General features: G+C 37.0%; 1 protein-coding gene across 1 annotated transcript; it reads left to right on the top strand.

Moving 5' to 3' along the window:
* The first annotated feature begins 16780 nt into the window (after window positions 1-16780).
* Window positions 16781-21217, top strand: LOC109070104 (podocan). Its single transcript, XM_042721993.1, has 4 exons — window positions 16781-17738; window positions 18014-18095; window positions 18411-19332; window positions 19868-21217. Exons 2-4 carry the CDS (start codon window positions 18029-18031, stop codon window positions 20967-20969), a joined length of 2091 nt encoding a protein of 696 aa, XP_042577927.1. The 5' UTR covers window positions 16781-17738; window positions 18014-18028; the 3' UTR covers window positions 20970-21217.
* The last annotated feature ends 1694 nt before the right edge of the window (window positions 21218-22911 follow it).

Here is a 22911-nt window from a genome sequence, read left to right as displayed (position 1 = left end):
CTAACTGCGTGACCTGAAAAGTTATCTTGTATTGATTATGGCAACTGAATCTAATGTTTATCATATCAGAACATGGCCTTGCTTGTCAAAATGTAGGCAGCTAACAAAATGTTAACTTAACCATTGTTTTGACGTCCAGAAGCAGAATTGTTATAATAAATATGTATAAATATTAATATTAAGATTCATTTTTACGATTTATTAATTATTTTATAAATGTTATATTTAGTTATATTTATAGTTATATAATGGTAAAAATAAAATGTTATACCATGTTAATGTAATTATATATATATACTCATATTTAGTTTAAAATCATACAGTCACTGTTGGAAAGGGTTCAGATATGCAGAAATGTTGGAAAACCAAAGAAAAGCTGAAGGACCTGAAGAACAGCAGGCAGTTGAACTGCTCAGGACCAACAGGGGACTCATGAACAACTATTACAAAATATATAAACAGTCATGGATCATCCAGGAAATGACACATAGTATTAAGATTCAAGGGTCATGTGGTCATTTTTATAAATTCAGTTATTATTTTGTCTTGTGGTGTATATTTAAATATATGTTGTGTGAAATACCTTATTTAGGACAGTACTAAATAAAAAATAACATGCAATTTTTTATTTTGTTTCTATTATTAGCATTTTGCACATTCTGTAAGGGGTATGTAAACTTATGAGCACAACTGTGTGTTTATATTTATATACAAGTCAACATTTGAAGTGGATCAAAACCTTTCATCAAAGTTGTCCTAAAACCATAATGTGTTCTTGTCTTAGGACAACTTTTATTAACTTTATATATATATATATATATTATATATATATATATATATATATATATATATATATATATATATATATATATATAGTCCCACATAGTAATACATTTTGAATTTATCATTTTTTTTTTTTTAATTTTGGATTTTTTTTTTTTTAGGTTGAGAGGTCAGTTACTTAGTCAAGATTTATCTGTAAAGGCGAAACTGTTGTAAACTGAAATTTTCTCAGGAAAACAGATAACACAACCCACTCAATTGTGAAACACTTGGCGCAAATAGAATCAGCAGGGATCAACCAGAGAAGTCCGCACGCACACACAAGCTTTATTACCACAAATCTGTTCACAAACCTCTAATATAGACTACAGTTCTCATTATTTATGACAAATCAAACATATAAACATATCCTTATCTAGCTTAAACCATCCCTTAAGAACGTTGTTGTGTAATGGTGCAATTGTAAAAAAAATCGGGCCTTCACTGACCCAGTGATGGGTTAAACATGGACGGCAGTCCGGCTGCTGTGACAACTAGTTCAATGCAGTTATGCAAGAGATGGGAGGTAGGATGGCAGAAATCATGTTATGAATTTACTGCCATTTAGAGGTTGTCAGACAAATCAAAAAGCCTTTTCTGCTGTTACATCACCATTCAAGAAGAAAAAAGCAGGCCAGTTTAATTTTTTAAAGCCATAATCTTGCATTTTTTGTCACTGCATATAGATACATACTGTCTAATCGGTCATTGTTTTGGGCCTGTATGAGTGTTTTGCTTGTTTGCGCAGCTGTGGGAGACAGAGTCAGAGTCAGATGCTTGGGTTTAGATAGCGAGAGCATCTATATACTGCAGAATGTTACGTCACCATCCTAAATCACAGTCTAACGCGACCCATTTAAGAGAGCGAGGCATTCTGAATACAGTTTTGCCATTATTTCTGTTTTCTGTGCTGCCATAACCACTTAAAGGTCAAAATATATTCAGCCTGATGCCGTGTGCTCTGTGTATGTCATATACTGACCTAATTTGGAGTTGTGCAAAATGTGTGTGTGTGTGTGTGTGTGTGTGTGTGTGTGTTTGTTTGTGTAACTGCCTCACCTCATACACATCCTGGGTGAGTTGTGTAACAAGCCTGGCACTGGTTGCCCTTCACTGACATGAAAGGAAAATATACATGCATATGTGGGTGGAGAAGGGAACTCGTCTGTGTCTATAACAAAGAAACCTTTCTGTATGATTAAACCAATTGCATAATCATGGTTTTTAGTACACCTTACATAACATAATGCACTTTTCCAATTTTGCACACTGCTTGAAAAGTACTTCAAGTAAATCGGTTTTGCTTTAGGAATGTTATTTGCACCAGAAAACAAGACCAAAATACTAGGTAACAAAATCTCTCTCTTTTTTTGCAGTGCAGTGGAGACTTTGCTTTTAAATGATGTAACAATGGCACAAACGCTGACATCAAACGCAGCTAAAGCAGGACTGCATCAATATTCTAGTAAGTGGGAGGCAGGCAAATAGAGGACAGACGGGCAGCTGGTTATACCAGTGGCAGGGTTGAATGTGTTTATTAAATACCATGCAGGAGGGCTGTGCGGGCGTAGGAAGACAGCTGGACAGAGTGAAAGAATGACCGATAGATTGATAGGATGGAGAGAGAGTGTGTAATAATAATAAAAAATAAATGTGTGTGAACTGGATTCCATGTTGCATTTTTCATTTATAAATCTTTAATACTTAAAGGAATAGTTGACCCAAAGATGAAAATTTGCTGAAACATTCCTCACTTTCAGGTCATCCAAGTGTAGATGAGTTTGTTTCTCCATCAGAACATTTGGAAAAATTGGAAAAATCACTTGATTACCAATGGATCCTCTGCAGTGAATGGGTGCCGTCAGAATTAGAGTTCAAACAGCTGATAAAGCATTGCAATAATCTACAAGTAATTCACATGACTCCAGTTCATAAATTAATATCTTGTGTTTGTAAAAAGCAAATCTATCAATAAGGTGTTTTGACTTTAAGCCATTGCTTCTGGACAAAATAAGAGTCCATAATCCACAATAACACATCCTCCAGTAGAAAAAGTCCATCCCTTGTTGTCTTCTCACATTAAAATCCACTGGCTAGAGTCAGGACTTGACTTGATTACTTACACAAGTTGTTTTTTTGTCGATTATTGTGATTTTTATCAGCTGTTTTAAATCACATTCTGACGGCACCCATTCACTGCAGAGGACCCATTGGTGAGCAAGTGATGTAATGCTACATTTCGTGTTTGGAGGAAATGAACTCATCTACACATTGGATTGCCTCAGGCTGAGTGAATTTTTACCCCACTGACCTGCATTGTATTTACAAAAACACTAAGAATTTTGTTAATATTTATATTCTTATTAAAAGAAATCAAATCCAACAGGTTGGAAAAGACATGACAGTTATATGACAGAATTTACATTTTTGGGTGAACTGCTGTATACTTTTAAGGCTACACTACACAATAGATGCCCCAGGGACAGGGTTGTTTCTGGTCCCCCCTATTTTTGATGCATTCAGCACACAGTAATCTGTTTGTGTTTTTTCTTGAACTGAATAATTCAGACAAACGCTGTGACCTCGGGGCTGAGGGACAGGATGTTCTGAACAAGTCCATGTTAATTCTGCATTAATGAAGGGCTTTGGAGGCCAAACACACACACTGACACATACAAGGACACACCCGCAAACTCAAACATGCTGAAATTTATATGCACGGACACACGTTTATACTTATGCAAATATACTCGCATGTGCAAAATCTGTGGTAAAACAATCCATGGGTTTTCATTTACTCATTGGCTAAAAATTGACTTCAGGGTCTTATGAAATCATGAGCAGGTTCCCAGACTTTAGACGCTAATGAAAAATAAAGCCTAAGTAGAACAAATTTTGTCTTAATTAAAGGCACAATCGCAGTCAAACAGAACTGCAAGTTAATAAAGGCTTTTTGTGTATGTGTGTGTGGGTGTGTGTGTGTGTGTGTGTGTGGGTGGGGGGGGGGGTTACACCTACTCTTTCATGTTCCAGGGAGTGTATGACATTAAAAATAAGGTGTGGATCTCTGTTCTTAAGGTTTGTACATGTAGAGGAATGTAACATGTTGCCTCTGTGACATCTGAAGAGAACAAGTTATATCAAGGTGTAGCCTATATATACTGGGTTTTATAAATGGGAACATTAAAGGAGCAGCACAGTATCCTTCTCTTTAAATTTTCATTCAGTCCTTGAAAAGTACATATTTGTATAATATCCTTTTATTAAATATATATATTTGTCTGTAGCTTATTGCATTCTATTGCATTCATATTCTTCTGTGCATTCTACATGACTTTTTTTAAACAATCAATGAACCTGTCTTTACGCGGCAAGTTTAAATATGCGGAAGTGCGACGCAACCACTAGAGAAAAAGTTCAAATCAATATTATACGTGAGTTAAAACGAAAGTGTCGGTCGATTCAGCACACAAAACTATTGTATAACTTCAGAAGACTCTTAATAAAAAATCCCCGACATCGCCCACTTCCCCCTGAACACACACCATCAATATATACTCGGAATTGGTGCTCTGCTTTTAACCCATCCAAAGTGCACACACACAGCAGTGAACACACACACACCGTGAACACACACCCGGAGCAGTGGGAAGCCATTTATGCTGCGGCGCCCGGGGAGCAGTTGGGGGTTTAGTGCCTTGCTCAAGGGCACCTCAGTCGTGGTATGGTATTGAGGGTGGAGAGAGCGCTGTACATTCACTCCCCCGACCTACAATTCATGCCGGCCTGAGACTCAAACTCACAACCCTTGGATTGCAAGTCCGACTCTCTAACCATTAGGCCACGACTTCCCCAAATACAGCAAATACGTTATATGGACTACTTTTATACAGCATTAATTGTGCATTTTGTGTCATTTCGATTTGGTTTCTCATCTACTTTCACTGTATGGAGTGACCAAGGCATCCAGGTTTTTTATTTCTCCTTTTGTATCCCACGGATGAAAGAAAGACATGGTTTGGAACGACATGAGGGTGAGTAATGATGACAGGTTTATACTTTTTAGATAAACAATTGCTTTGACTAGTGTCAGCCTACATCAAAATGGACTGAAAAACACTGACACTCTTCGGTCCACTAGCTGTTCGTTACTCATGCAGTGATCAGATGCTTTTGCATATTTATAAGCTTTCTGTAAATTTGATGAGTATTTAGGTCAGTTGGTAATGCTCAGTCCAGCTGGTGTTGAGATGCTGGTTTGTGAGATGTTTTGTTGTGTGTGTTATGTCTATATTTAACAACCAACCAACACATATCAGAAATCTGTCCCCCCAAAATCCTCTAAAAGCATGTTGCCCAATACACAGCAGATGACTGATGTGACACTGGCTGATAGCACCATCTGTGTTCTAATTGAATTTGTCTCATTACAGAAGACAGTAGATGACCACCGCTAAACACTATAAACTAATGGTGAAACCTGTAACCTCTGACAACAATCGCTTAAAAGCCTGCAAACAGGAGTGCAATGATAATGGAAAGCAGATGATGGTTAATGGCTAATGCAAATGAATTAGTGTTATTTCATACACTCCTGTTTATACGGAAGCGTGTTCTGTGGTGCACAAAAGGTGAGATCATTCAGATGCTCAGGGGTTGTACTCAAGATGTATATGAGTTTATTTCTTCACTGGAACAAATTTGGAGAAATGTATTATTGCTTTACATCAATTGCTCATCAATGGATCCTCTGCAGTGAATGGGTGCCGTCGGAATCTAAATGGCTGATAAATACATAGCAATAATCCACAACATAACTGCAATCGATAAACGGCTTGTGAAGCAAAATTAACAAACGAGTAAAGATTCTTCAAACTGTGGTTTCCGACTAAAAGAGACCTCTATCTATAATATTGTTTTCTCGCTTTATTCATCATGTCGGAAGAAGGAAGTGTTATTATGGATTATGGACTCGTATTTTGGACAGAAGGGACGGTTTAAAGTTAAAACGCCTTGATTGATTTGTTTCTCACAAACATGCAGCTTTTTACCTCAAAATGTTAAGTGATGGCATGGAGTCGTGTGGATTACTTGTAGATTATTGTGATGTTTTTATCAGCTCTTTTTTGAACTCTTATTCTGACTGCACCCAATCACTACAGAAGATCCATGGGCGAGCAAGTGATGTAATGCAAAATTTCATACAAATAAATGATGTTTTATTTCTGACATGATAATATTTTTTATAATGATTACATGTATTTGAAAGAAAAATATAGTATTTTTTTAAAAGACTGTTTTTCAAAATGACTATTTTTAGAGATTTTTGAGTGAGCAAGTGATGTAATGCAAAATGTCAGATCAAATGAGACAATTTCATGCAAATAAATGATGTTTTATTTCTGACATGATAATATTTTTTATAATGATTATGTTTTTGAAAGAAAAATATAGTATTTTTTTAAAAAGACTGTTTTTCAAAATGACTATTTTTTAAAGATTTTTCAGTATTCCATTCAGAACATGAAGCAAAAGCACACATAATAGTCCTTCACTTACATAATACATGTTGCTCATTGAACTAACCAGGTATTTTGGAATTAGAAAGGACTGCATTGGTCTGTAATGAGTGTTTCCAGTTAGTGGCTATGACAGGAAAGTAGGAAAATAACTGCTTGTGATTTCTTCCAGTAAGTGTAAGTCAGTATGGGTGAGAGAGATACACAGAGTAAGCACATGGAAACTTTCTGGCAAGTATTTTTTTAATACTTGCCAGTGTATTTTGTAGGATGATCAATAATCTGACTGATTCTTTCCTTGTGTCAGAAGTGGTGTGTAGCTGGGACTTTATTTAAGTTGCTGGATGATAAAAGAGCTAATGAAGGATGTGGGAGGCCGGAGCCACATAAAGGAAGCAGAATATTTTAAACAGATGACAACGACACACACACACTTTAATCTAATGAGCTACATTCATTTCTTTACAATGTGCAGTATGGAGATTAATGGGTAGGAGAAGCTTGTTTGTGTAGTTTTACTTCTTTGGTTGAGCAATCTTGCATCTGGTTGAGCGTGTGTGTTATGATGTGTTGTGTGTAAACTTTGGATGATGCCTACACACTAAAACGTGCTCTTGCACCCACAGGAAGACTGTGTGTGGGTCTGGTCTTGCCTAAATTGAAGGGACCAAATGTCTACAAAAATATAATAAAGCCTGATATCACCTGCACTTTGGGGACCACACAAGGAAAATGGCTAGGGGAAGCAAGTTTTGTGTGAGAGTTAGGTTTAGTGCTAGATGGCTGTTTTCAGCAGTATTTTGGGGCCTGATATCAATTACAGAATTACAGAATATGTTATTATTTAATTAAACAATAAATTCAATTAAAATATTGGGGACCACACAAGGAAAATGGCTAGGGGAAGCAAGTTTTGTGTGAGAGTTAGGTTTAGTGCTTAGTGTAAGATGAGGAAGAATGTGTTATTAGTGAATATTTACAGACTTTTTGACGAGACTCAGAGGTGGCATTAATGCATTTCATAATAACAGTGTTATGAGATAAATGTTTTTAATATAAAGTTTTTAATATAGAAATATTAAACTATTTAAATTACCCAATTTATACTGAAACTACCAGTAGGTGACAGAAAGTCACTGTCACTGAATCATTAATTCAATCGATTCGTTCAGACGGCTGATTCTTTTAGGAACAAAGGAAGTGACTCTCTTTATGAATGGGATCATTGAATCATTGGCTCACTAGATTTGTTCAAAAGCACAGATCCATTCATAAACGAAACAGCCCTGTGTTTGCTTGGAGATGCGCAGCGGATCAGCTGTGACTTTGTTTGGAACTATTTTAGTTGATGAAATAGAGCACAATCAGACAACAGTGTTCCTTAAATGTAAATCACTTAATATTAACTTTTGTATAAAATCAAAAATGTATAAAATTGTTGAATAAATTATATTTTATGTTTGCAAACTCCCTTTATAATCATTAAAAGCTGTCACTCGTCTTCGTCACTCATCTGCGATCTCACAAACTTCTATTTTAATAAATGAAGCTCTCTGCACACTGAATCTATTATTTACATCGTCTCTACACTTTGTTTGTTAGAGTTGGTATGAATTGAAAATATATACATTTAAAATAATTTATTTTTTATATTTATATTTTTCAATATGCTATATGTATTTAATTATATACACACCACATCCTATATAAATGATGTATATATCAATGATATATTGTTCTTTTTAATATACAAACAATAAACATCTAATATTCTCCATTTGGATAGCTCAGTAAATGTGTGTGTGTGTGTGTGTGTGTGTGTGTGTGTGTGTGTGTGTGTGTGTGTGTGTGTGTGTGTGTGTGTGAGAGAGAGAGAGAGAGAGAGAGAGGACAGAAGGAAGAAGGTTTCCAGACAATTCGGTTTAATCCACTCTAAAGACTGGATTACTACTGTGTCTGTACATAAACACAGACACTCATGTGTGTACTCCGTGCATTATAAAATCAAACTGGCTTTATATTTCCCCCAAACTGGCACAGCTCACAGGAGATTTGAGGGTATGGTCTTCACTTTACCACACTATGATGAGAAGGGACAGCTTGCGCTCTCTTTATTTTAAGTGGATTGTCTGGGCTTCCTGGAGCAGAACAGACTGGCCCCTTAGTTTCTGTCAAGACTCTGTAAACAAACAACAATGCAGCTGCACATGCAGCTTTACAGTTGAGCGTGTAGAAGCAATTTTATATAGCCTATGATTTGTTTTTGTGAATTGCTATATCACTTGCATATCATTGTTCTTTTGTTGATTTTGATTGCTTCCTTTGTCCTCACTTGTAAGTCGCTTTGGATAAAAGCGTCAGCTAAATGACTGAATGCAAATGTAAATGTAAATGAGCCAGATCAAAATGATTCACCTATTTGAATTGATGTGCACCAGTCAAGAACAGCAACAGCCGCTGGCCAACACTTAACGTAATAATATGGCCACATCTTTTTTTTTTCTTTTTTTTTTATTGTTTTATATCTATATTTTCTGTTGCTGCAAGCAAACAAGCCAAGGCTCTTCAACATTAATCATCAACATGTCAGCCGGTGGTTCGATCCGAGACAGGTTGACATGGAAACACAGTGACTTATCTAGATTGTGAGAGACACTTGTCTAATTTAAACACCCTTCAGGATGGGGAGAAAACAGCCTTTGTTAGGGTCGAAAACCAATTTGACAGTGTTATTATTGAAATTCTCTCAACAGGTCAGATCTGACAGTTATTTATAGTTTGTATCCAGGGTGAAAGCCAGCTGATGGGTTGAGAGAATCAGTTTGATTCAGACAGGTGACGGTAAAGGATTTAATATGTGTGCATTTCAAGCTGTGTGTGAAAAGGTCCTTTGTTTACTTGCTGGATACTGTGCTGTACACACCTCATAAAAAGATTTCCAATAAAGAAATAAAAATGTCATGTAATTTAACCATCAAGGAAAAAGTAATAACACATTTTACTTACACCTTGAAATCTTCTATATAATTTATTACTGAATTAACCTTGCCTTGCCATAAAAAGTTCAAATGATCTGAAATGTTAAATATTTTGAACCACATGACTCTTGGTTGAAACATAACTTTTTATCATTAAAAAAAAAAAAAAAATAATAATAATAATATATATATATATATATATATATATATATATATATATATATATATATATATATATAAGCAGTAAAACGGTTTGTTAACACTTTAGAAGGAATAATAAAAAAGCTTGTGTCGAATTACTTTACTTTTTAAGAATTTTGTTCTTTTAATGAGGCACTTTCCTTCAATTTGATATCAGGGCATTTGATATCAGCTTGTTGATGTCAGTTTAACCTGACATTTTGTTTGAAAATCTCATTATATGTATGCGTTGCAACATTAATTCTGCATGAATTAATAGATAAGAACAGCACTGACCCTGATATTACCTTTGGCCTAATCATATTGGACATTCACATATAAACTAGACACTTAAAGGGTTAACACTGATCCTTCCAAACCCTCTGAAATCAGTTTTATCTGCTCTTGTACAGTGTCTATTCAGCCTGACCTAAAAACTTATTATCATCATCCGAGCGGGAGAGACACAAGCTTATGAAATGAACATCTGTTTATGGCAGACATGCTCCTGTAAGCTGTACCCAGACGTATTGTTTTCAAAGTTTGCATGGGAAGCTTCTAAAATGAACCCTTGGGAAGTGAAATCTAAAGGGTGGAAGCGTGAAGGTAGTTTGCTTTTGGAAATGTGCATTTCAAGCTCTATTAAAATGCAAATGTGATCTCTGAACTTCTGCATATCTACTTTTGTGAAACACATCACAGCATGTTAAGAAAGATGAAAAAGATTAAACTCATTTTGACAACTCGAAACCTCTCTCTCTCTCAGCGTCTCCACTCAGTTTGAGAGAGTGCACTTTCACACAATGTTAAGCATCTGTTTTTTTTCTCTACTCAAGGGACTGCATGATTGGTTAAAAGAGCCACTGTGCAGCCAATGAGAGGTCTGTTGTCATGCAGTCTTGGCCGTCTTTGGCGTAACCTATCAGCCCTCCACAGCCAACCTCCTGCCCCCCACTCTCCCCAAAACACAGAAACACAAGTGTGCCAATGAGAGCTGTCATGACATAATAGCACGTCTCGCCAACCGGACACCCCACCACCCACCCCCCGCTGATACACACTAGGTTTAAGCCTAGATCTCACCACGAGACAAATCAGCATGTCTCTAGAAGTCTGCCACATGTCTTTCCTCTAATGCGCTCATGGGTGGCCCTTTACCCCAGTTCTCTAGAAAAATACAGTTCAGAGTTTGGGGTGTATAAAATGTTTTGATTTTGTAAAAGTTTATATTTTAGAATGTTATTACTGGTTGGGTTTTCAAACCTTTTATGGTGATATAATGGCAAACTATATACAGCCTTAGACTATAGCTAAAATGTGACCATTTTATAATTTGAAAATTAAAAATATTGAAAATGTGTAAAATTTGATTTATATATGTGTTTATATCTCAATTCTGTGTATGTATACACACAAGGGCTGTCAAAAGAAATTAGAATTTCGAATATTAGTTCGAATTTAAAATAAAAATCCACATTCGAATGCAAAAACGTTGCATTCGAATTTTAGATGTGCGTTAAGGAGGCAGCTTTATTAGTGGTGCTCGAAATGCGATGACGATGTAAGTGTCGTTGCATTATAATGTTTTTGTTAGCCTATCCAGTTGAAGTGACTTGCATCAAAACTGAAACCAAGCCGTTCACACAGAACACATATTTCGGGCATTTTCTAGAGGGACATCTGTCACCATTGCACTCGCTTCTCGCACAAAAGAGCCGCAAGTTTAGAAAGTCATGTAAAATTAATGCAAGTTTAACTTTGAAAAAAACATATATTGAGACCACTGCATCTCATGTTTTTAAATGAAAAATGTTGTCTGTGTGATTGGTTGTCTGCGTGTGCGTGTGTTTGATTGATCAGGAAATGCAGCATTGATACAAGCGTCATGAAGCATATGGTGTTGCTGTCAGCTGAGTCCAAGTAAGACACAAACACACACACACACACACACACACACACACACACACACACACACACACACACACATACACATACACACACAAACACACAAAAGCACACACTCTGTACATATGGTCATCTGAATATTCATGCAGTAGGTTACAGCCAAACCTAAAATCACAGTCATCTTGACAGGCTTTTAAACAGCGCTCTGGAAATCTGTCTCCCTCTCTTTATCTTTGTATTTTGCATTATCATCAGAAGATCACCAGCTGTGTCTTAGTCTCTAGCGTCCTACATATGTGCACAAATCAATACAATGCCTATATGCGTCTGTCTGTGTGTGTGCTTTAATAATCCTCACAGATAGAGAGCCCCATTATACAGATTGGTCTGTCTTTCACATCAGCCCCATTCTTACATTTTAAAGTGGAGTCAAGCATGCAACTTCCCGTCATCCATACAAACTTACTCCACTCTGACCTTAATGGTCGTCTGATTTGATTTGAGGTCATTTAGGCCAGATATATTTCATAAACCTATAGCTGAATCCTTAAGTTTATGAAGCTCCTGAAAATGTACACTGCAGAAAGACTTGATTAATTTTAGACTAAAATAATTTATAAAAATAGATTTTAATATAGAATTTTTGATGTTGGACATTTTTATGATACTAAATATAGGGTTAAAACATCTAAACATCCTTAAACTAAGATCAGTTAACTTTTTTAGAAATACAAAAATACATACAATAAAATACATAACACAATATAAAGACACATTAAAAAATATAATACAAATGTGTATATAAAACACACACACACACACACCTGTTTTAAACATAATTTTCACTAAACAAAATAAAACAAGACATGTTTTTAAATGTTGAACAAGTATTCCCAAATGATAGATGAACGTCTATGTGAATAGTATTTTAAAAATACAATGTTTTCCTGATCTTTCAGTTTTAATATTTTTACAGGTTGAGTTATAAATTTCCCTTTCGTCAACAACATGACGCATGTATCTCATTTTTCCTTTCAGCACGTCTCCCCTCTTTTTTATTGCTCTCAGTGCTTTCCAAAGACTTCCAGCTCCTCTCTACACGATCCGCATGTCCAAAGAAAACATGAAGAGGGCAGAAATAAGCTGGGATATTCTAGGCAGGGTTAAGACAACAGAACAGGGGCCTGTCAGGGGCCCCGCTTCAGGCCTCATAGATCTCATGAAAGAGGGATGGATCCGTGAAAATATTTGGATGTTCTATGCGAGTGAAAAAAGTCTGTTTGTACATGTGTGACTGGTAGCGTGTGGTCGGTTTCTGAAAATTCAGGAATAAGGAGAAATTGAAGTCTCTAAATCGGGTCGTCCAACTGCTACTTTACATATATTTTGGTAATCGGCTCTGGGAGGTGATACCGAGCCAGAATTAGCAGTGAGCTGTGATTAAACATTTACACAGGCTTTTCTATCAGAGACGTGGGCAGCAGACAGATTGTCCCATAGTTAGTGGCATCAGAGTGACAGACGGTTGGAAAATTGATAAGGATTTATGTGTATAAAGATAAGACAAGCATAAAGTTCATTCACTCTGTACTGTATGAGCGTGACACACACAGATTGATCGCTGTCTGCGACCTATGACCTTTCAAATCCCTGACCCCCAGCAGACAGATGAGTCTGTGGTTGAGGGGAGGAGGTATCCTATTCTCAGTCAATGTTATTGTGTTCTCACTCTGTTCTCGGTTTTCCTTTCTGTTTTCAGTGTAAGCATCATTAGTTTCAGCAGAAACTTGACTATTTCCATTGAAAATAATACCACATTCCAGTCAGGCTGTATGTGAAACCAGAAAGCACGTCCTTGGTGGTTAAATTACTCTGTGAGAGACCCAGGTGTTCCTCAGCATTAAGGTCAATACCACTAAGCTTTGATACACCCAAGGTAGACTGGATCCAGAATCAGAAACATGGTGGCTTTATGGGCTTTCTGACATCGGACTTTGTCCATCACTTCATGTTCAATAAACTGTTGTGATATGTTTGTTCAAGGTGTTAGAAGCACAAAACTCTGCATCTTATTCACCCAGTGTGCTTTAATAAAGCACTGATGCACTGAATCAGTGCACCTTGAATGAGCAAAATAGTCATTTAGTTTTTCCCCAATTCATGCAGTCCTATTTTAAAAGACTGTGCATTCAGCTGTGTACAGTATGTATGCCAAATGTTTGCGTCAAAACTTAAGTATACTTTAGGGTTTATTCATTTGGCTGTACGCATATGCTAAGTGTTTGCATTAAAACTGAAGCATACATTGGATTGCATTTGGCTGCACACGTATGCTAAATGCTCGCATTAGAACTGAAATATATGTTGGCTGTACACATTCATTCGCCTCAAAATTGAAGTAAACTTTGGGCTTAAGCATTTGGCTATACCTTAAGTGTTCTTATGCATTGGGTGCATGAATATTCCATGTGAAAACTGACGTATACTTTGAGCTTATACATTTGGCTGTATGCATACGCTAGGCGTTCGCATCAAAACTGACGTATACTTTGAGCTTATGCATTTGGCTGTATGCATACGCTAAGCGTTCGCATCAAAACTGATGTAAACTTTGGGTTTATGCATTTGGCTGTATGCATACGCTAAGCAATAACATCAAAACTGACGTAAACTTCGGGCTTATGTGTTTGGCTATATGTATGCGCCAAGTGATCAGATCAAAACTGACATAAACTTTGGCTCAAAAATTTGGCTATATGTATACGCTAAGCGTTTGCGTCAAAACTGAATGATATTTTAGGCTTATGCATTTGGCTGTTTGCTTACGCTAAGCGTTCACATCAGAACTGAATTATTCTTTGGGTTTATGCATTTGTCTGTACTCATATTCTAAGTGTTTGCATCAAAACTGAATTATATTTTGGGTTTATGCATTTAGTTTTGTGAAGAAAAATGTCTGAGGATTTTGATATAAACCAAGAGGAGACTGAGTTATTTCACCAGAGCTTACGCCACACTTGCATCATCTGCTGGAATGCCACTCTCTCATGAATGCATGTACGACTATTAGCGGAAACTAGAGATTACAGTTTATAAAGTTTTAAATATGGATATTTTTTCTCACACAAATGCATTAGAATTTCACTTCATAAGGCCTTTATTCACCCCCGGAGCTGTGTGGAGTACTTTTTATGATTGATTGATGCACTTTATTTAGTTTCTTTATTGAGTGAACTATCCCTTTAAGTGTTTGTCTGTATGCATCAAAACTGAAGCATACTTTAGGCTTATGCAGTTAGCTGTATGCTAATGCTAAACCTTCGTGTTGGAACTGAAGTATACTTTGGGCTTATTTTGCTTGGCTGTACGCATACACTGAGTGATCGTGACAAGTGTACATTAGGCTTTAGTGAATTCCCCTACATGAGTCTAAATGATTGGTTAACCTTCAGGGTACACATTTCATAGCAAGCTGTAGCGGAAACTTCCTCGCAATGCTGGTTTGGTTATCGAGTGGATTGATGCATATGTGTTTATGTAGTCTGCACACACTCACACACAAAGTGCAATCAATTAGTCCATCTGAAGGCTGAAACATTTGCTTTTGTTTCAGGTCTAAATTGGTATTGGAAAATCAGCCATAAGGTTTCTATTATCTCTCTTTGACTTCATCGCTGTTCGGTTAAAGTACAGACTGTCACCTTTAATTTTAGGATATTTACATTCATAAACAACAAGCCGTGTTGAAATTACAGTCCTTTGAGCAAATGTAATTGGACAGCTGGCCGTTCAGCTGTCTCCTGACCAGGTGTGCGTCATTACAGCTTTAGCACATGCACAAAAGAGAGCTAACAAAAGCTTTAGTGTTGAGTCTGGCTGTGTCATTGGTGTCTTTCAACAAATGTAAAGGGTTTACCATTGACAACTTCTTAAATAAGGAGCAATAATGGTATAAGGCCTGAAAATGCAGCTTTCAGATATATTACATCATATTTAAGCCTAATATAAGCTCTTCTTATTGTTGTATATGAAATAATAACCTTTTTTTTCTACTTCCCACACTGTTGCTATTCTCCAAACAGGTGGTCTGGTTTCTTTCCTTATCCCAGCGGATAGTAAGACTAACATTATCCTTTCTTTTCTCAAGTCTGGTGTCATTCCCTCATTCTGTCCGTCTAGATCTCAGAATGATAGTAGTGACACCAAAGATAAAGAATCACATTTCTCTGTGTCCTATTATATTTTGTATTTATGTGCGCTGATGCCAGTAGCACTTTATAAACAGGTAGCTGGAAAAGTTTGTTGGAGAAACAATCGGCTTCTATATACTCTTAATAACCTAAATTCTTACATAATACAATTGAGTGGTCCATCTGGGTGATCATTTGAAATGTTAAATAGTCCTCTGATGTCCCCTGGTGGTTTATTTTAGAACTCCATCTATTAAAAAAAGTGCCTACACTGAAAATGCTTCTTTTTATATATAATGTAATACTAATATTTAAAAAAATAACTTTTCTTAAATGATTTAATGTGTGTCTATATATTTTCATATAGTGTATATTTAAAAAAGTACTCAATGTGTGTAATGCAGTCTAATCCTCATTTAAAAAAATGCATGCAGACAGCTGTTTTTATTGAAACTCAAAGGGATATTAAAGAATAACCGTCTTTGATCTATAAGACACAAGCTGTTCTTCACTCTGTCGTACTGTTGTGCTGACCATTCAAGTCATTTAGGGCCACTTAGAGGATTAGATCTTAATGAATGTGGATTATTTATACAAGTTAGATCACCAACATGATGTTATGGTGTCTCCTGTCTCTCTTGTAGGCTATTGATTGATAATTCTTTGAGAGACCCCAGTGACAGGCCTAACTGGAAACTCAATTCCACTGAATAAATATGCAAGATTTCAAGACACAGGCAAAGTGAAAACAGATTTCTCAAATGTGAAAGACATTTGTCAGGCTGTGAGGGACTAAATGTTTGTTCATTTATTTAGTCAGTTAGAAATACTTGTCTTTATGGCAGTGATTTAGAGTAGGGGTTTTCAAACTGGTCTCCAGGGAGCTTTAAGCGGGTGCTAGAGGGTCCATGGAAAATGTCAGATGAAAAAAAAATGTAAAAATTAAAAGGGAAAAAATATTATTGTAGAAATTAGCCAATTTATATTGTGAAGTATTATAGAGATAAATTAGATTCATTAATTCGTTTGAAGTAAAAAATATTGTTCAGGTAATATTTTGTTTGTTTGTTTTTTAGGTTAGTACAGTGCAAAATAATGCCAGTTATTACAATTTATTACAAACACCATGTCTTAATATCTCAATGTCTTTTTTTTTTTTTTTTTTACATAAATGAATCTTAAAATATACATGTTTCTTCATATCATCTCATTAGGGAGCCCAAAAGTTTGAAAACTCCTATTTGAATTCAAACATTAAATATTTTACGAATTGGAGTCAGAATACACTAGTACTGACGTGACCTGATAAAGTTTTTATGCAGACACCGTGAAACTCTCTGCCCAAATATCTGTTTCCCTGCCAGCTCACGCATTCCTCTCCTGCTGCTTGGTGGTGACAGTGAACATCTTATTCTAATCATCTTTTTATTTCCTCACACTCATCTGGAGTCAGAATTAGGCAGTGGCTTGCAAAAATGCCTCAGAAAAGTGAAGAAAGTTCTAAGAAATGTTTTTATATCTATTACAATGAAATTCGTGATTAGTGATGGAACAAAATGGATTTTACAATGACAGAATCTTGAACACTTGAATTCTCAGCCTTGAATATAACTTTCTTCATCCAAACATTTTGTCCCACCCCTTTGTCCCAACGAATCTGTTGGAAGGTTAAAGGCCACAGACCCTTTTAGGGAAACACTTGTCATTGTGGTGCCAGTGAGTCGGCACAAGTATTTGTGAAAGCAAAACAAACAGTGTCAATCCTAAAGTGAATACTGACCTTTGACCTTTCTATCCACTATGTCTATCTCCATTCCCCTGAATTGATCCGTTAGATTTTTCTGGATCTAGTGTGTGAGTGAGAAAATTCCCATAATGATAAGTGTCTCTGAAGAGAGCAAATTACTCAAGAGTGTATCATTTTTCAGAGTGTGTATGTGGAATTTGCATTAGGGAGAAGGAGAGTCTTTAAATGGGTCCATTAGTCCGGATGCGCATCTATTTGTTTGTGTATGTGTGTCAGTCTCAGTCGTGTGTAGAGACAGTCTATGCAACACAGGAAGCCAGCGTGTCTTCCATATCTGCAGAGTACAAGGACTTAAACATCTGAAGGACACCACATCCTCACCTTGAACACATTCCAGGTAAGCTGTGCCTGGCGGGCCTATCTCATAAAAAAAAAAAAAAATCTCAAGATCTGGATTTATTGCTCACACGATCAGTTATGGCTTGTAAATGGAAAGAGGTTCAGATGCTTCCTGCCACCTTTTATTATGGTTGTCAGCCATTTAGAAAATCATGAGTATTTTATTTCGGTCTCCGGGAGCTTGGTTGATTGCCGCAGACTTTTACAGCAGACAAATACATTTTTAACAATCTGCTTTTCACGTTAATTAGAAAATTGTATTCTTCTCTTTAGCCATTTTAGCCAAAAATGAAGCCCCTCATGCTGCTGTTTTGGATTTTCGCTGTGCCTGTACACACTTTTGTGCTTCAGCCTAGTAAGTGTTCTATAAATTATTTAAAATAATGATTAAATTTTTGCTTTTACTTAATATTTTTAAGTCTGTCTTTTAACGTTAAGTACAGAATGTTTCAGATGAAGAAATAAAAACAACTTGTCCGATTCATAAGTAAATGCATTTGTGTTATCGAACAAGTGTAGCTTGTCTGTAATGTCCTTAACTCACAGTGCAGTCTTTTAATCTTGTAACTTCTGCATTACATTTGGCAAATGTCCTTAAAGCAAATGAATCATCAGTTATGAGGGTGATTTTGTGTTCATAAATTTCACAAAGGTTTATTACCTCTTATAGGTGTAAATGTGACAGTCTTGCAGAATGTATCTGCAGAAGGTGACCTTTGGGCAGAGCAGAGACTTGATCATTTGATGGAGGCTCTCGACACTGAAGAGGAGAAAAGAAATGAGGAAGAGGTCACAATGCAAGAGGCAGAAGAAGAAACGGACACAGCTGAAGAACATGGTATGAGGAAAACAAAAAAGGTGGGACAAACAAGAGAAACTGATGTAGAAAGCAAAGAAGTAGTAGAAAAAGAGGAGCAGCAAGGACAGAATCTGGATGAACATGACATGTCAGATGTAATCTTAACCAAACCCATCCTCACTGCACAGAATACCAGCCATCCACAAGAAATTGAGGGTGAGAAACATCTACCTCCAACTGACAATCAGAATGCCACTCCTCCTACCATGGCCACCGCCTCCCAAGCTGTCCTGAACTTGCACACAGAATCAGTTACTGTACCTTCCTCATTCCCCTTCACTTCACAAGGACCAGCAGCACCTACTGAAACCTTGCCTATCATAACCACAAAACTTCATATTGTGAATTCAGCTGCTGAGGCAACCGGAGCCACCTTACTAGTAAATGAAAGCAGTACGAATGATGATCTCAGAGTGGAGCTCCATGTGATGAACAGCTCTAAACTCCACCCACTTGAGGAAGTAAGTGTTGATGTCACAGCAATGGCAGCAAGGGCAGGACCCACTGCAAAGGCCCCTCTTAGTACTTTTACAGTTGAATCAAAAAACAAACCTAAAGACAAAGCAAAGAAAAAAAAGGGCCTCAAAATAAAAGCGAAGAAGACCAAGGTTACGAAAAAAGCAAAGAAAGTGAAGAAGTTAAAACCAGAGAGAAAATTTAAACTGACAACACCTTTGTATTTTCCCTATTTTGAAGATCACTACTGTCCCTCAGAATGTTCTTGCTATGGGAGGTATGCATCTACTAAATCTTAAACCAACATGCTTAAAGTTATAGTTCACCCAAAAATGAAAATGCTGGCATTCCAAACCTGTAAGACATTCGTTCATCTTCAGAACACAAATTAAGATATTTTTAATTAAATAATTTATTTTAATTTTAATTAAACTTTCTGACCCTGCATAGACAGTAATGCAACTGACACGTTCAAGGCCCAGAAAGGTAAGGACATTGTTAATAGAATAAAGTTGTTGTTTTTGTTTTCGTTGTATACAAAGACCACTGATGTTACATGGACTATTTTAACAACCTTTCTGGGCGTTGAACGTGTCAGTTGCATTGCTATTTATCCAGGGTCAGAAAGCTGTCGGATTTCATCAAAAATAAGGTCTCACGGGTTTGGAAGGACATAAGGGTGAGTAATTAATAACAGAATTAAAATTTCTGGGTGAACTATCCCTTTAAGAATTGTCCTGATGCTTTTGAGTATTGCATTGGAAAACGTTCAGTTTACATGCTGTAATTTAACATGATCTCCTCTTTTCCAGGGTTGTGCAGTGTTCCGACAAACATCTGGACAAAATACCTTACGGAATTCCTTATAACTCCCGTTACATTCTCTTAATGAACAACCACATCGATAGCATTCAATTGAAGTTGCTCTCCGAGTATGACTCCATGGAGTTCCTGGTGTTAAGCAACAACCATTTAACAGACGAGACGATCGAGGGTTCCTTTGAAGGGATCAAGAGCCTTAAGAGACTATACTTAGAGCGGAACCTTCTCCAAAGTATGCCAAATGACCTGCCCGTTACTCTAGAGGAGCTACGGCTGGATGGGAACCAGGTAAATGTGATGTCCGACGCAGCCTTTAGACGATGCCCAAACCTGCTGATCCTCAGCATGAGCAACAACAGCCTGGGGAACAAATCATCCACTATCCCTCCAGGAGTTCTTCTACCATTGGGCAGACTTCGTACGCTTACACTTTCCTACAATCAGCTTGCCTCTGCTCCCCTGCAGCTGCCCCTCAGTCTTCGAGAACTCTATCTCAGAGGCAACCGCATTCAACGCCTCCAAGGCGACATGTTCTGGGGTGAGGCGGAGCTGCAGGTCCTGGATCTAAGTGCGAATAGATTGACCGATAAAGGTCTTGGGAAGGCAGCACTACTGAATGCCAGTCGCCTCGAGAGTTTAAATCTAGAGGGCAACTTACTGAAGCAGGTTCCTCTCCATCTACCCCACAGCATAAAGACCCTTAACTTGGAGGGAAACTTCATCTCTAGCATTGGCAAGGATGCTTTTATCTCAATGCCTCAGTTGGAGCACCTAGGCCTAGCAAGAAACAAGATCACTAAAGTGGCCCTTGGTGCCTTCCGGGTTCTTCCACTTCTGCATCAGCTAGACATGAGTCACAATGCCTTACAACAGGTACCAAGGCAGCTCCCATTATGGCTCCACTCTGCAACATTTTTGCACAACAAAATCCGTGTAATTCCACGTGATGCTTTCTGTTGGGGTCGAGGCAATGAGTCTCCTCTCAGCCGCCTAGTCAGGGTTCACCTGGAATATAACTTGATAGATCTGGGCCACCTGGACACGTTGGCCTTCCGTTGCCTCAGAGGCTTTCAGGTGGTGCAGTTTTACTAAACCCAATTGGGAATCCCTGTAAATGGTCAATATATGGGTCAAAGTGGAATTTACAGGTCTCGGCTTGGTTTTTTCAGAAAATTGGTGAAGTTTCAGTTGAACAAAAGTCTGAAATTTGCAGTTAGTGACGAGGAAACTATATTGACTGCCAAATTAGACAAATATGTGTCCCGGCTCTGATCTACAAACTTTACAAAATAGGATTTTGAAGTACTTAAAGAGCAGTTATGCTCATGAGGACACAGATTTGAGTCGGCCTGTATATACTGTCTGTTCCTTCCTATTTATGATTGATTTTTTTTATTGACAAAATATAACAGGTTTTAATTGTCTGAGGCCTGGGTTACTTGACCTCCATAAGATGCGTTGATGTTTTATAACTGTTATATCACTGAAATGTGACTTGTTTCTAAAAACCAGAGAGAACAGGGCTGTTGCTTGGACGAATCCCAAGAAAGTTATTATGAGATTACATTGTTTTTATCTGATGTTTCATAAGTGTATTTCATCCACACCAAGTGTATTACTTTTGAAAATAAAACACCCATTTTCATAACCTGGCAGTCTAGTATCTCTTTCTTGAGCCAGTGTTATATCAGCACTGGTTTGCCAAAGTGGTTCATCATGACCTTTCAGCTCATTTCTTGCTATAACAGCTTTCAACAAGAAATTGATCATGACAAGTATATAAAATATTGTCAGTATGTTTTTCATTATTCATAGTAAAAAAAAAGGTGTTTTTCTGAAAATTGCTTGTTATATTTTTCTTGTTAAATAGTTGGCAGGTTTTCCTGCTTGGCTGTGCTTATTCTTGCCAGAATTGAAGTGAAGAAAAGCACATTATTCAGAATTTGGCTCAGGTGAACTTGGTTGTTTTTCTCTATCACACATGGGACTTACATAGTCTGTCTATGCCAGTTACGACAATTCCAATGTGTGTTTTTTCCACTGCAACCAAACATGTTTGGATGAAAGTTACTGAGTGTCTCCCTGCTCATGTTTATTCAGTCCAGTATTAAGTAAAATCCTACCTTGTGAGCGACTCTTGTACTTGGTTGTATTCACCACTAGATGGCAGAAGAGTATATTTAAAAAATGCTTTGCCATTACGTTACATCATGCTTTTTAAATATTTCTCCTGGTTATTCTAAAATAAATAGCAACTAAGATAACATGATCTACTGATGAACTATTATGCACAGATAGATTTGTTTATCTTCGGCACTTTGACGTTATTGACATATGTAATCTCCCCAATCTTGAATATTTACTTATTTGCTTTTTGTCTCAAATGTCTGTTCTTGTTTAATTTAATCTGACCTGTTGAAAGCAGATGTAAATGATGTGCCTGCTCTAGGATATGACCAAATTTGACTTGAGGTATTGAGGTCTTTACATTCAATTAAGTGAGACTGTTTAAGCAAACCATATGAGTGTGTGTAAGCGGAGAATGAGTCAGAGAATACAACGAAAGAGAGGTGAAGAGGGGGAAGGGGTGACAAAGTGAGAGAGAAATGAGATGGAAAGAAAGCAAATAGCAGCTTCATGTGTAGGGTTGGTAAATTCCATCTGTCTAATAATGCAGGAAAGCTACGTGGCACTGGGAGACAGCTGCAGAGAGAGAGAGAGAGAGAGAGAGAGAGAGGAGAGAGGAAGACAGAAAAAAAGAAGGATTTTAGGAAGGTGAAGGACTCTTCCAGAACCTCCCTACAGTCCAGCAGGACCCTGACCCCTGTAATTTATCTTTTTGTCTTTTATATTTTTAAACTGTTTTTCTTTTGTGTGTTTAATTTATCTTAGAACCAGTGCAATGTAAAAGTTTTTTACACTGTACAAATGGGAGGGTGAGTAAGTTGTGACACTTTGGAGAAACGAGTAGAAGTAAAGCTGATACATATAATTATTTGTCATGATTTCTGCTATAATTTGAAATTTTAAAGAA

Source organism: Cyprinus carpio, chromosome B4 (assembly GCF_018340385.1).
Source record: "Cyprinus carpio isolate SPL01 chromosome B4, ASM1834038v1, whole genome shotgun sequence".
Taxonomy (NCBI): domain Eukaryota; kingdom Metazoa; phylum Chordata; class Actinopteri; order Cypriniformes; family Cyprinidae; genus Cyprinus; species Cyprinus carpio.
This window is presented reverse-complemented; position numbering and strand designations above follow the sequence as displayed.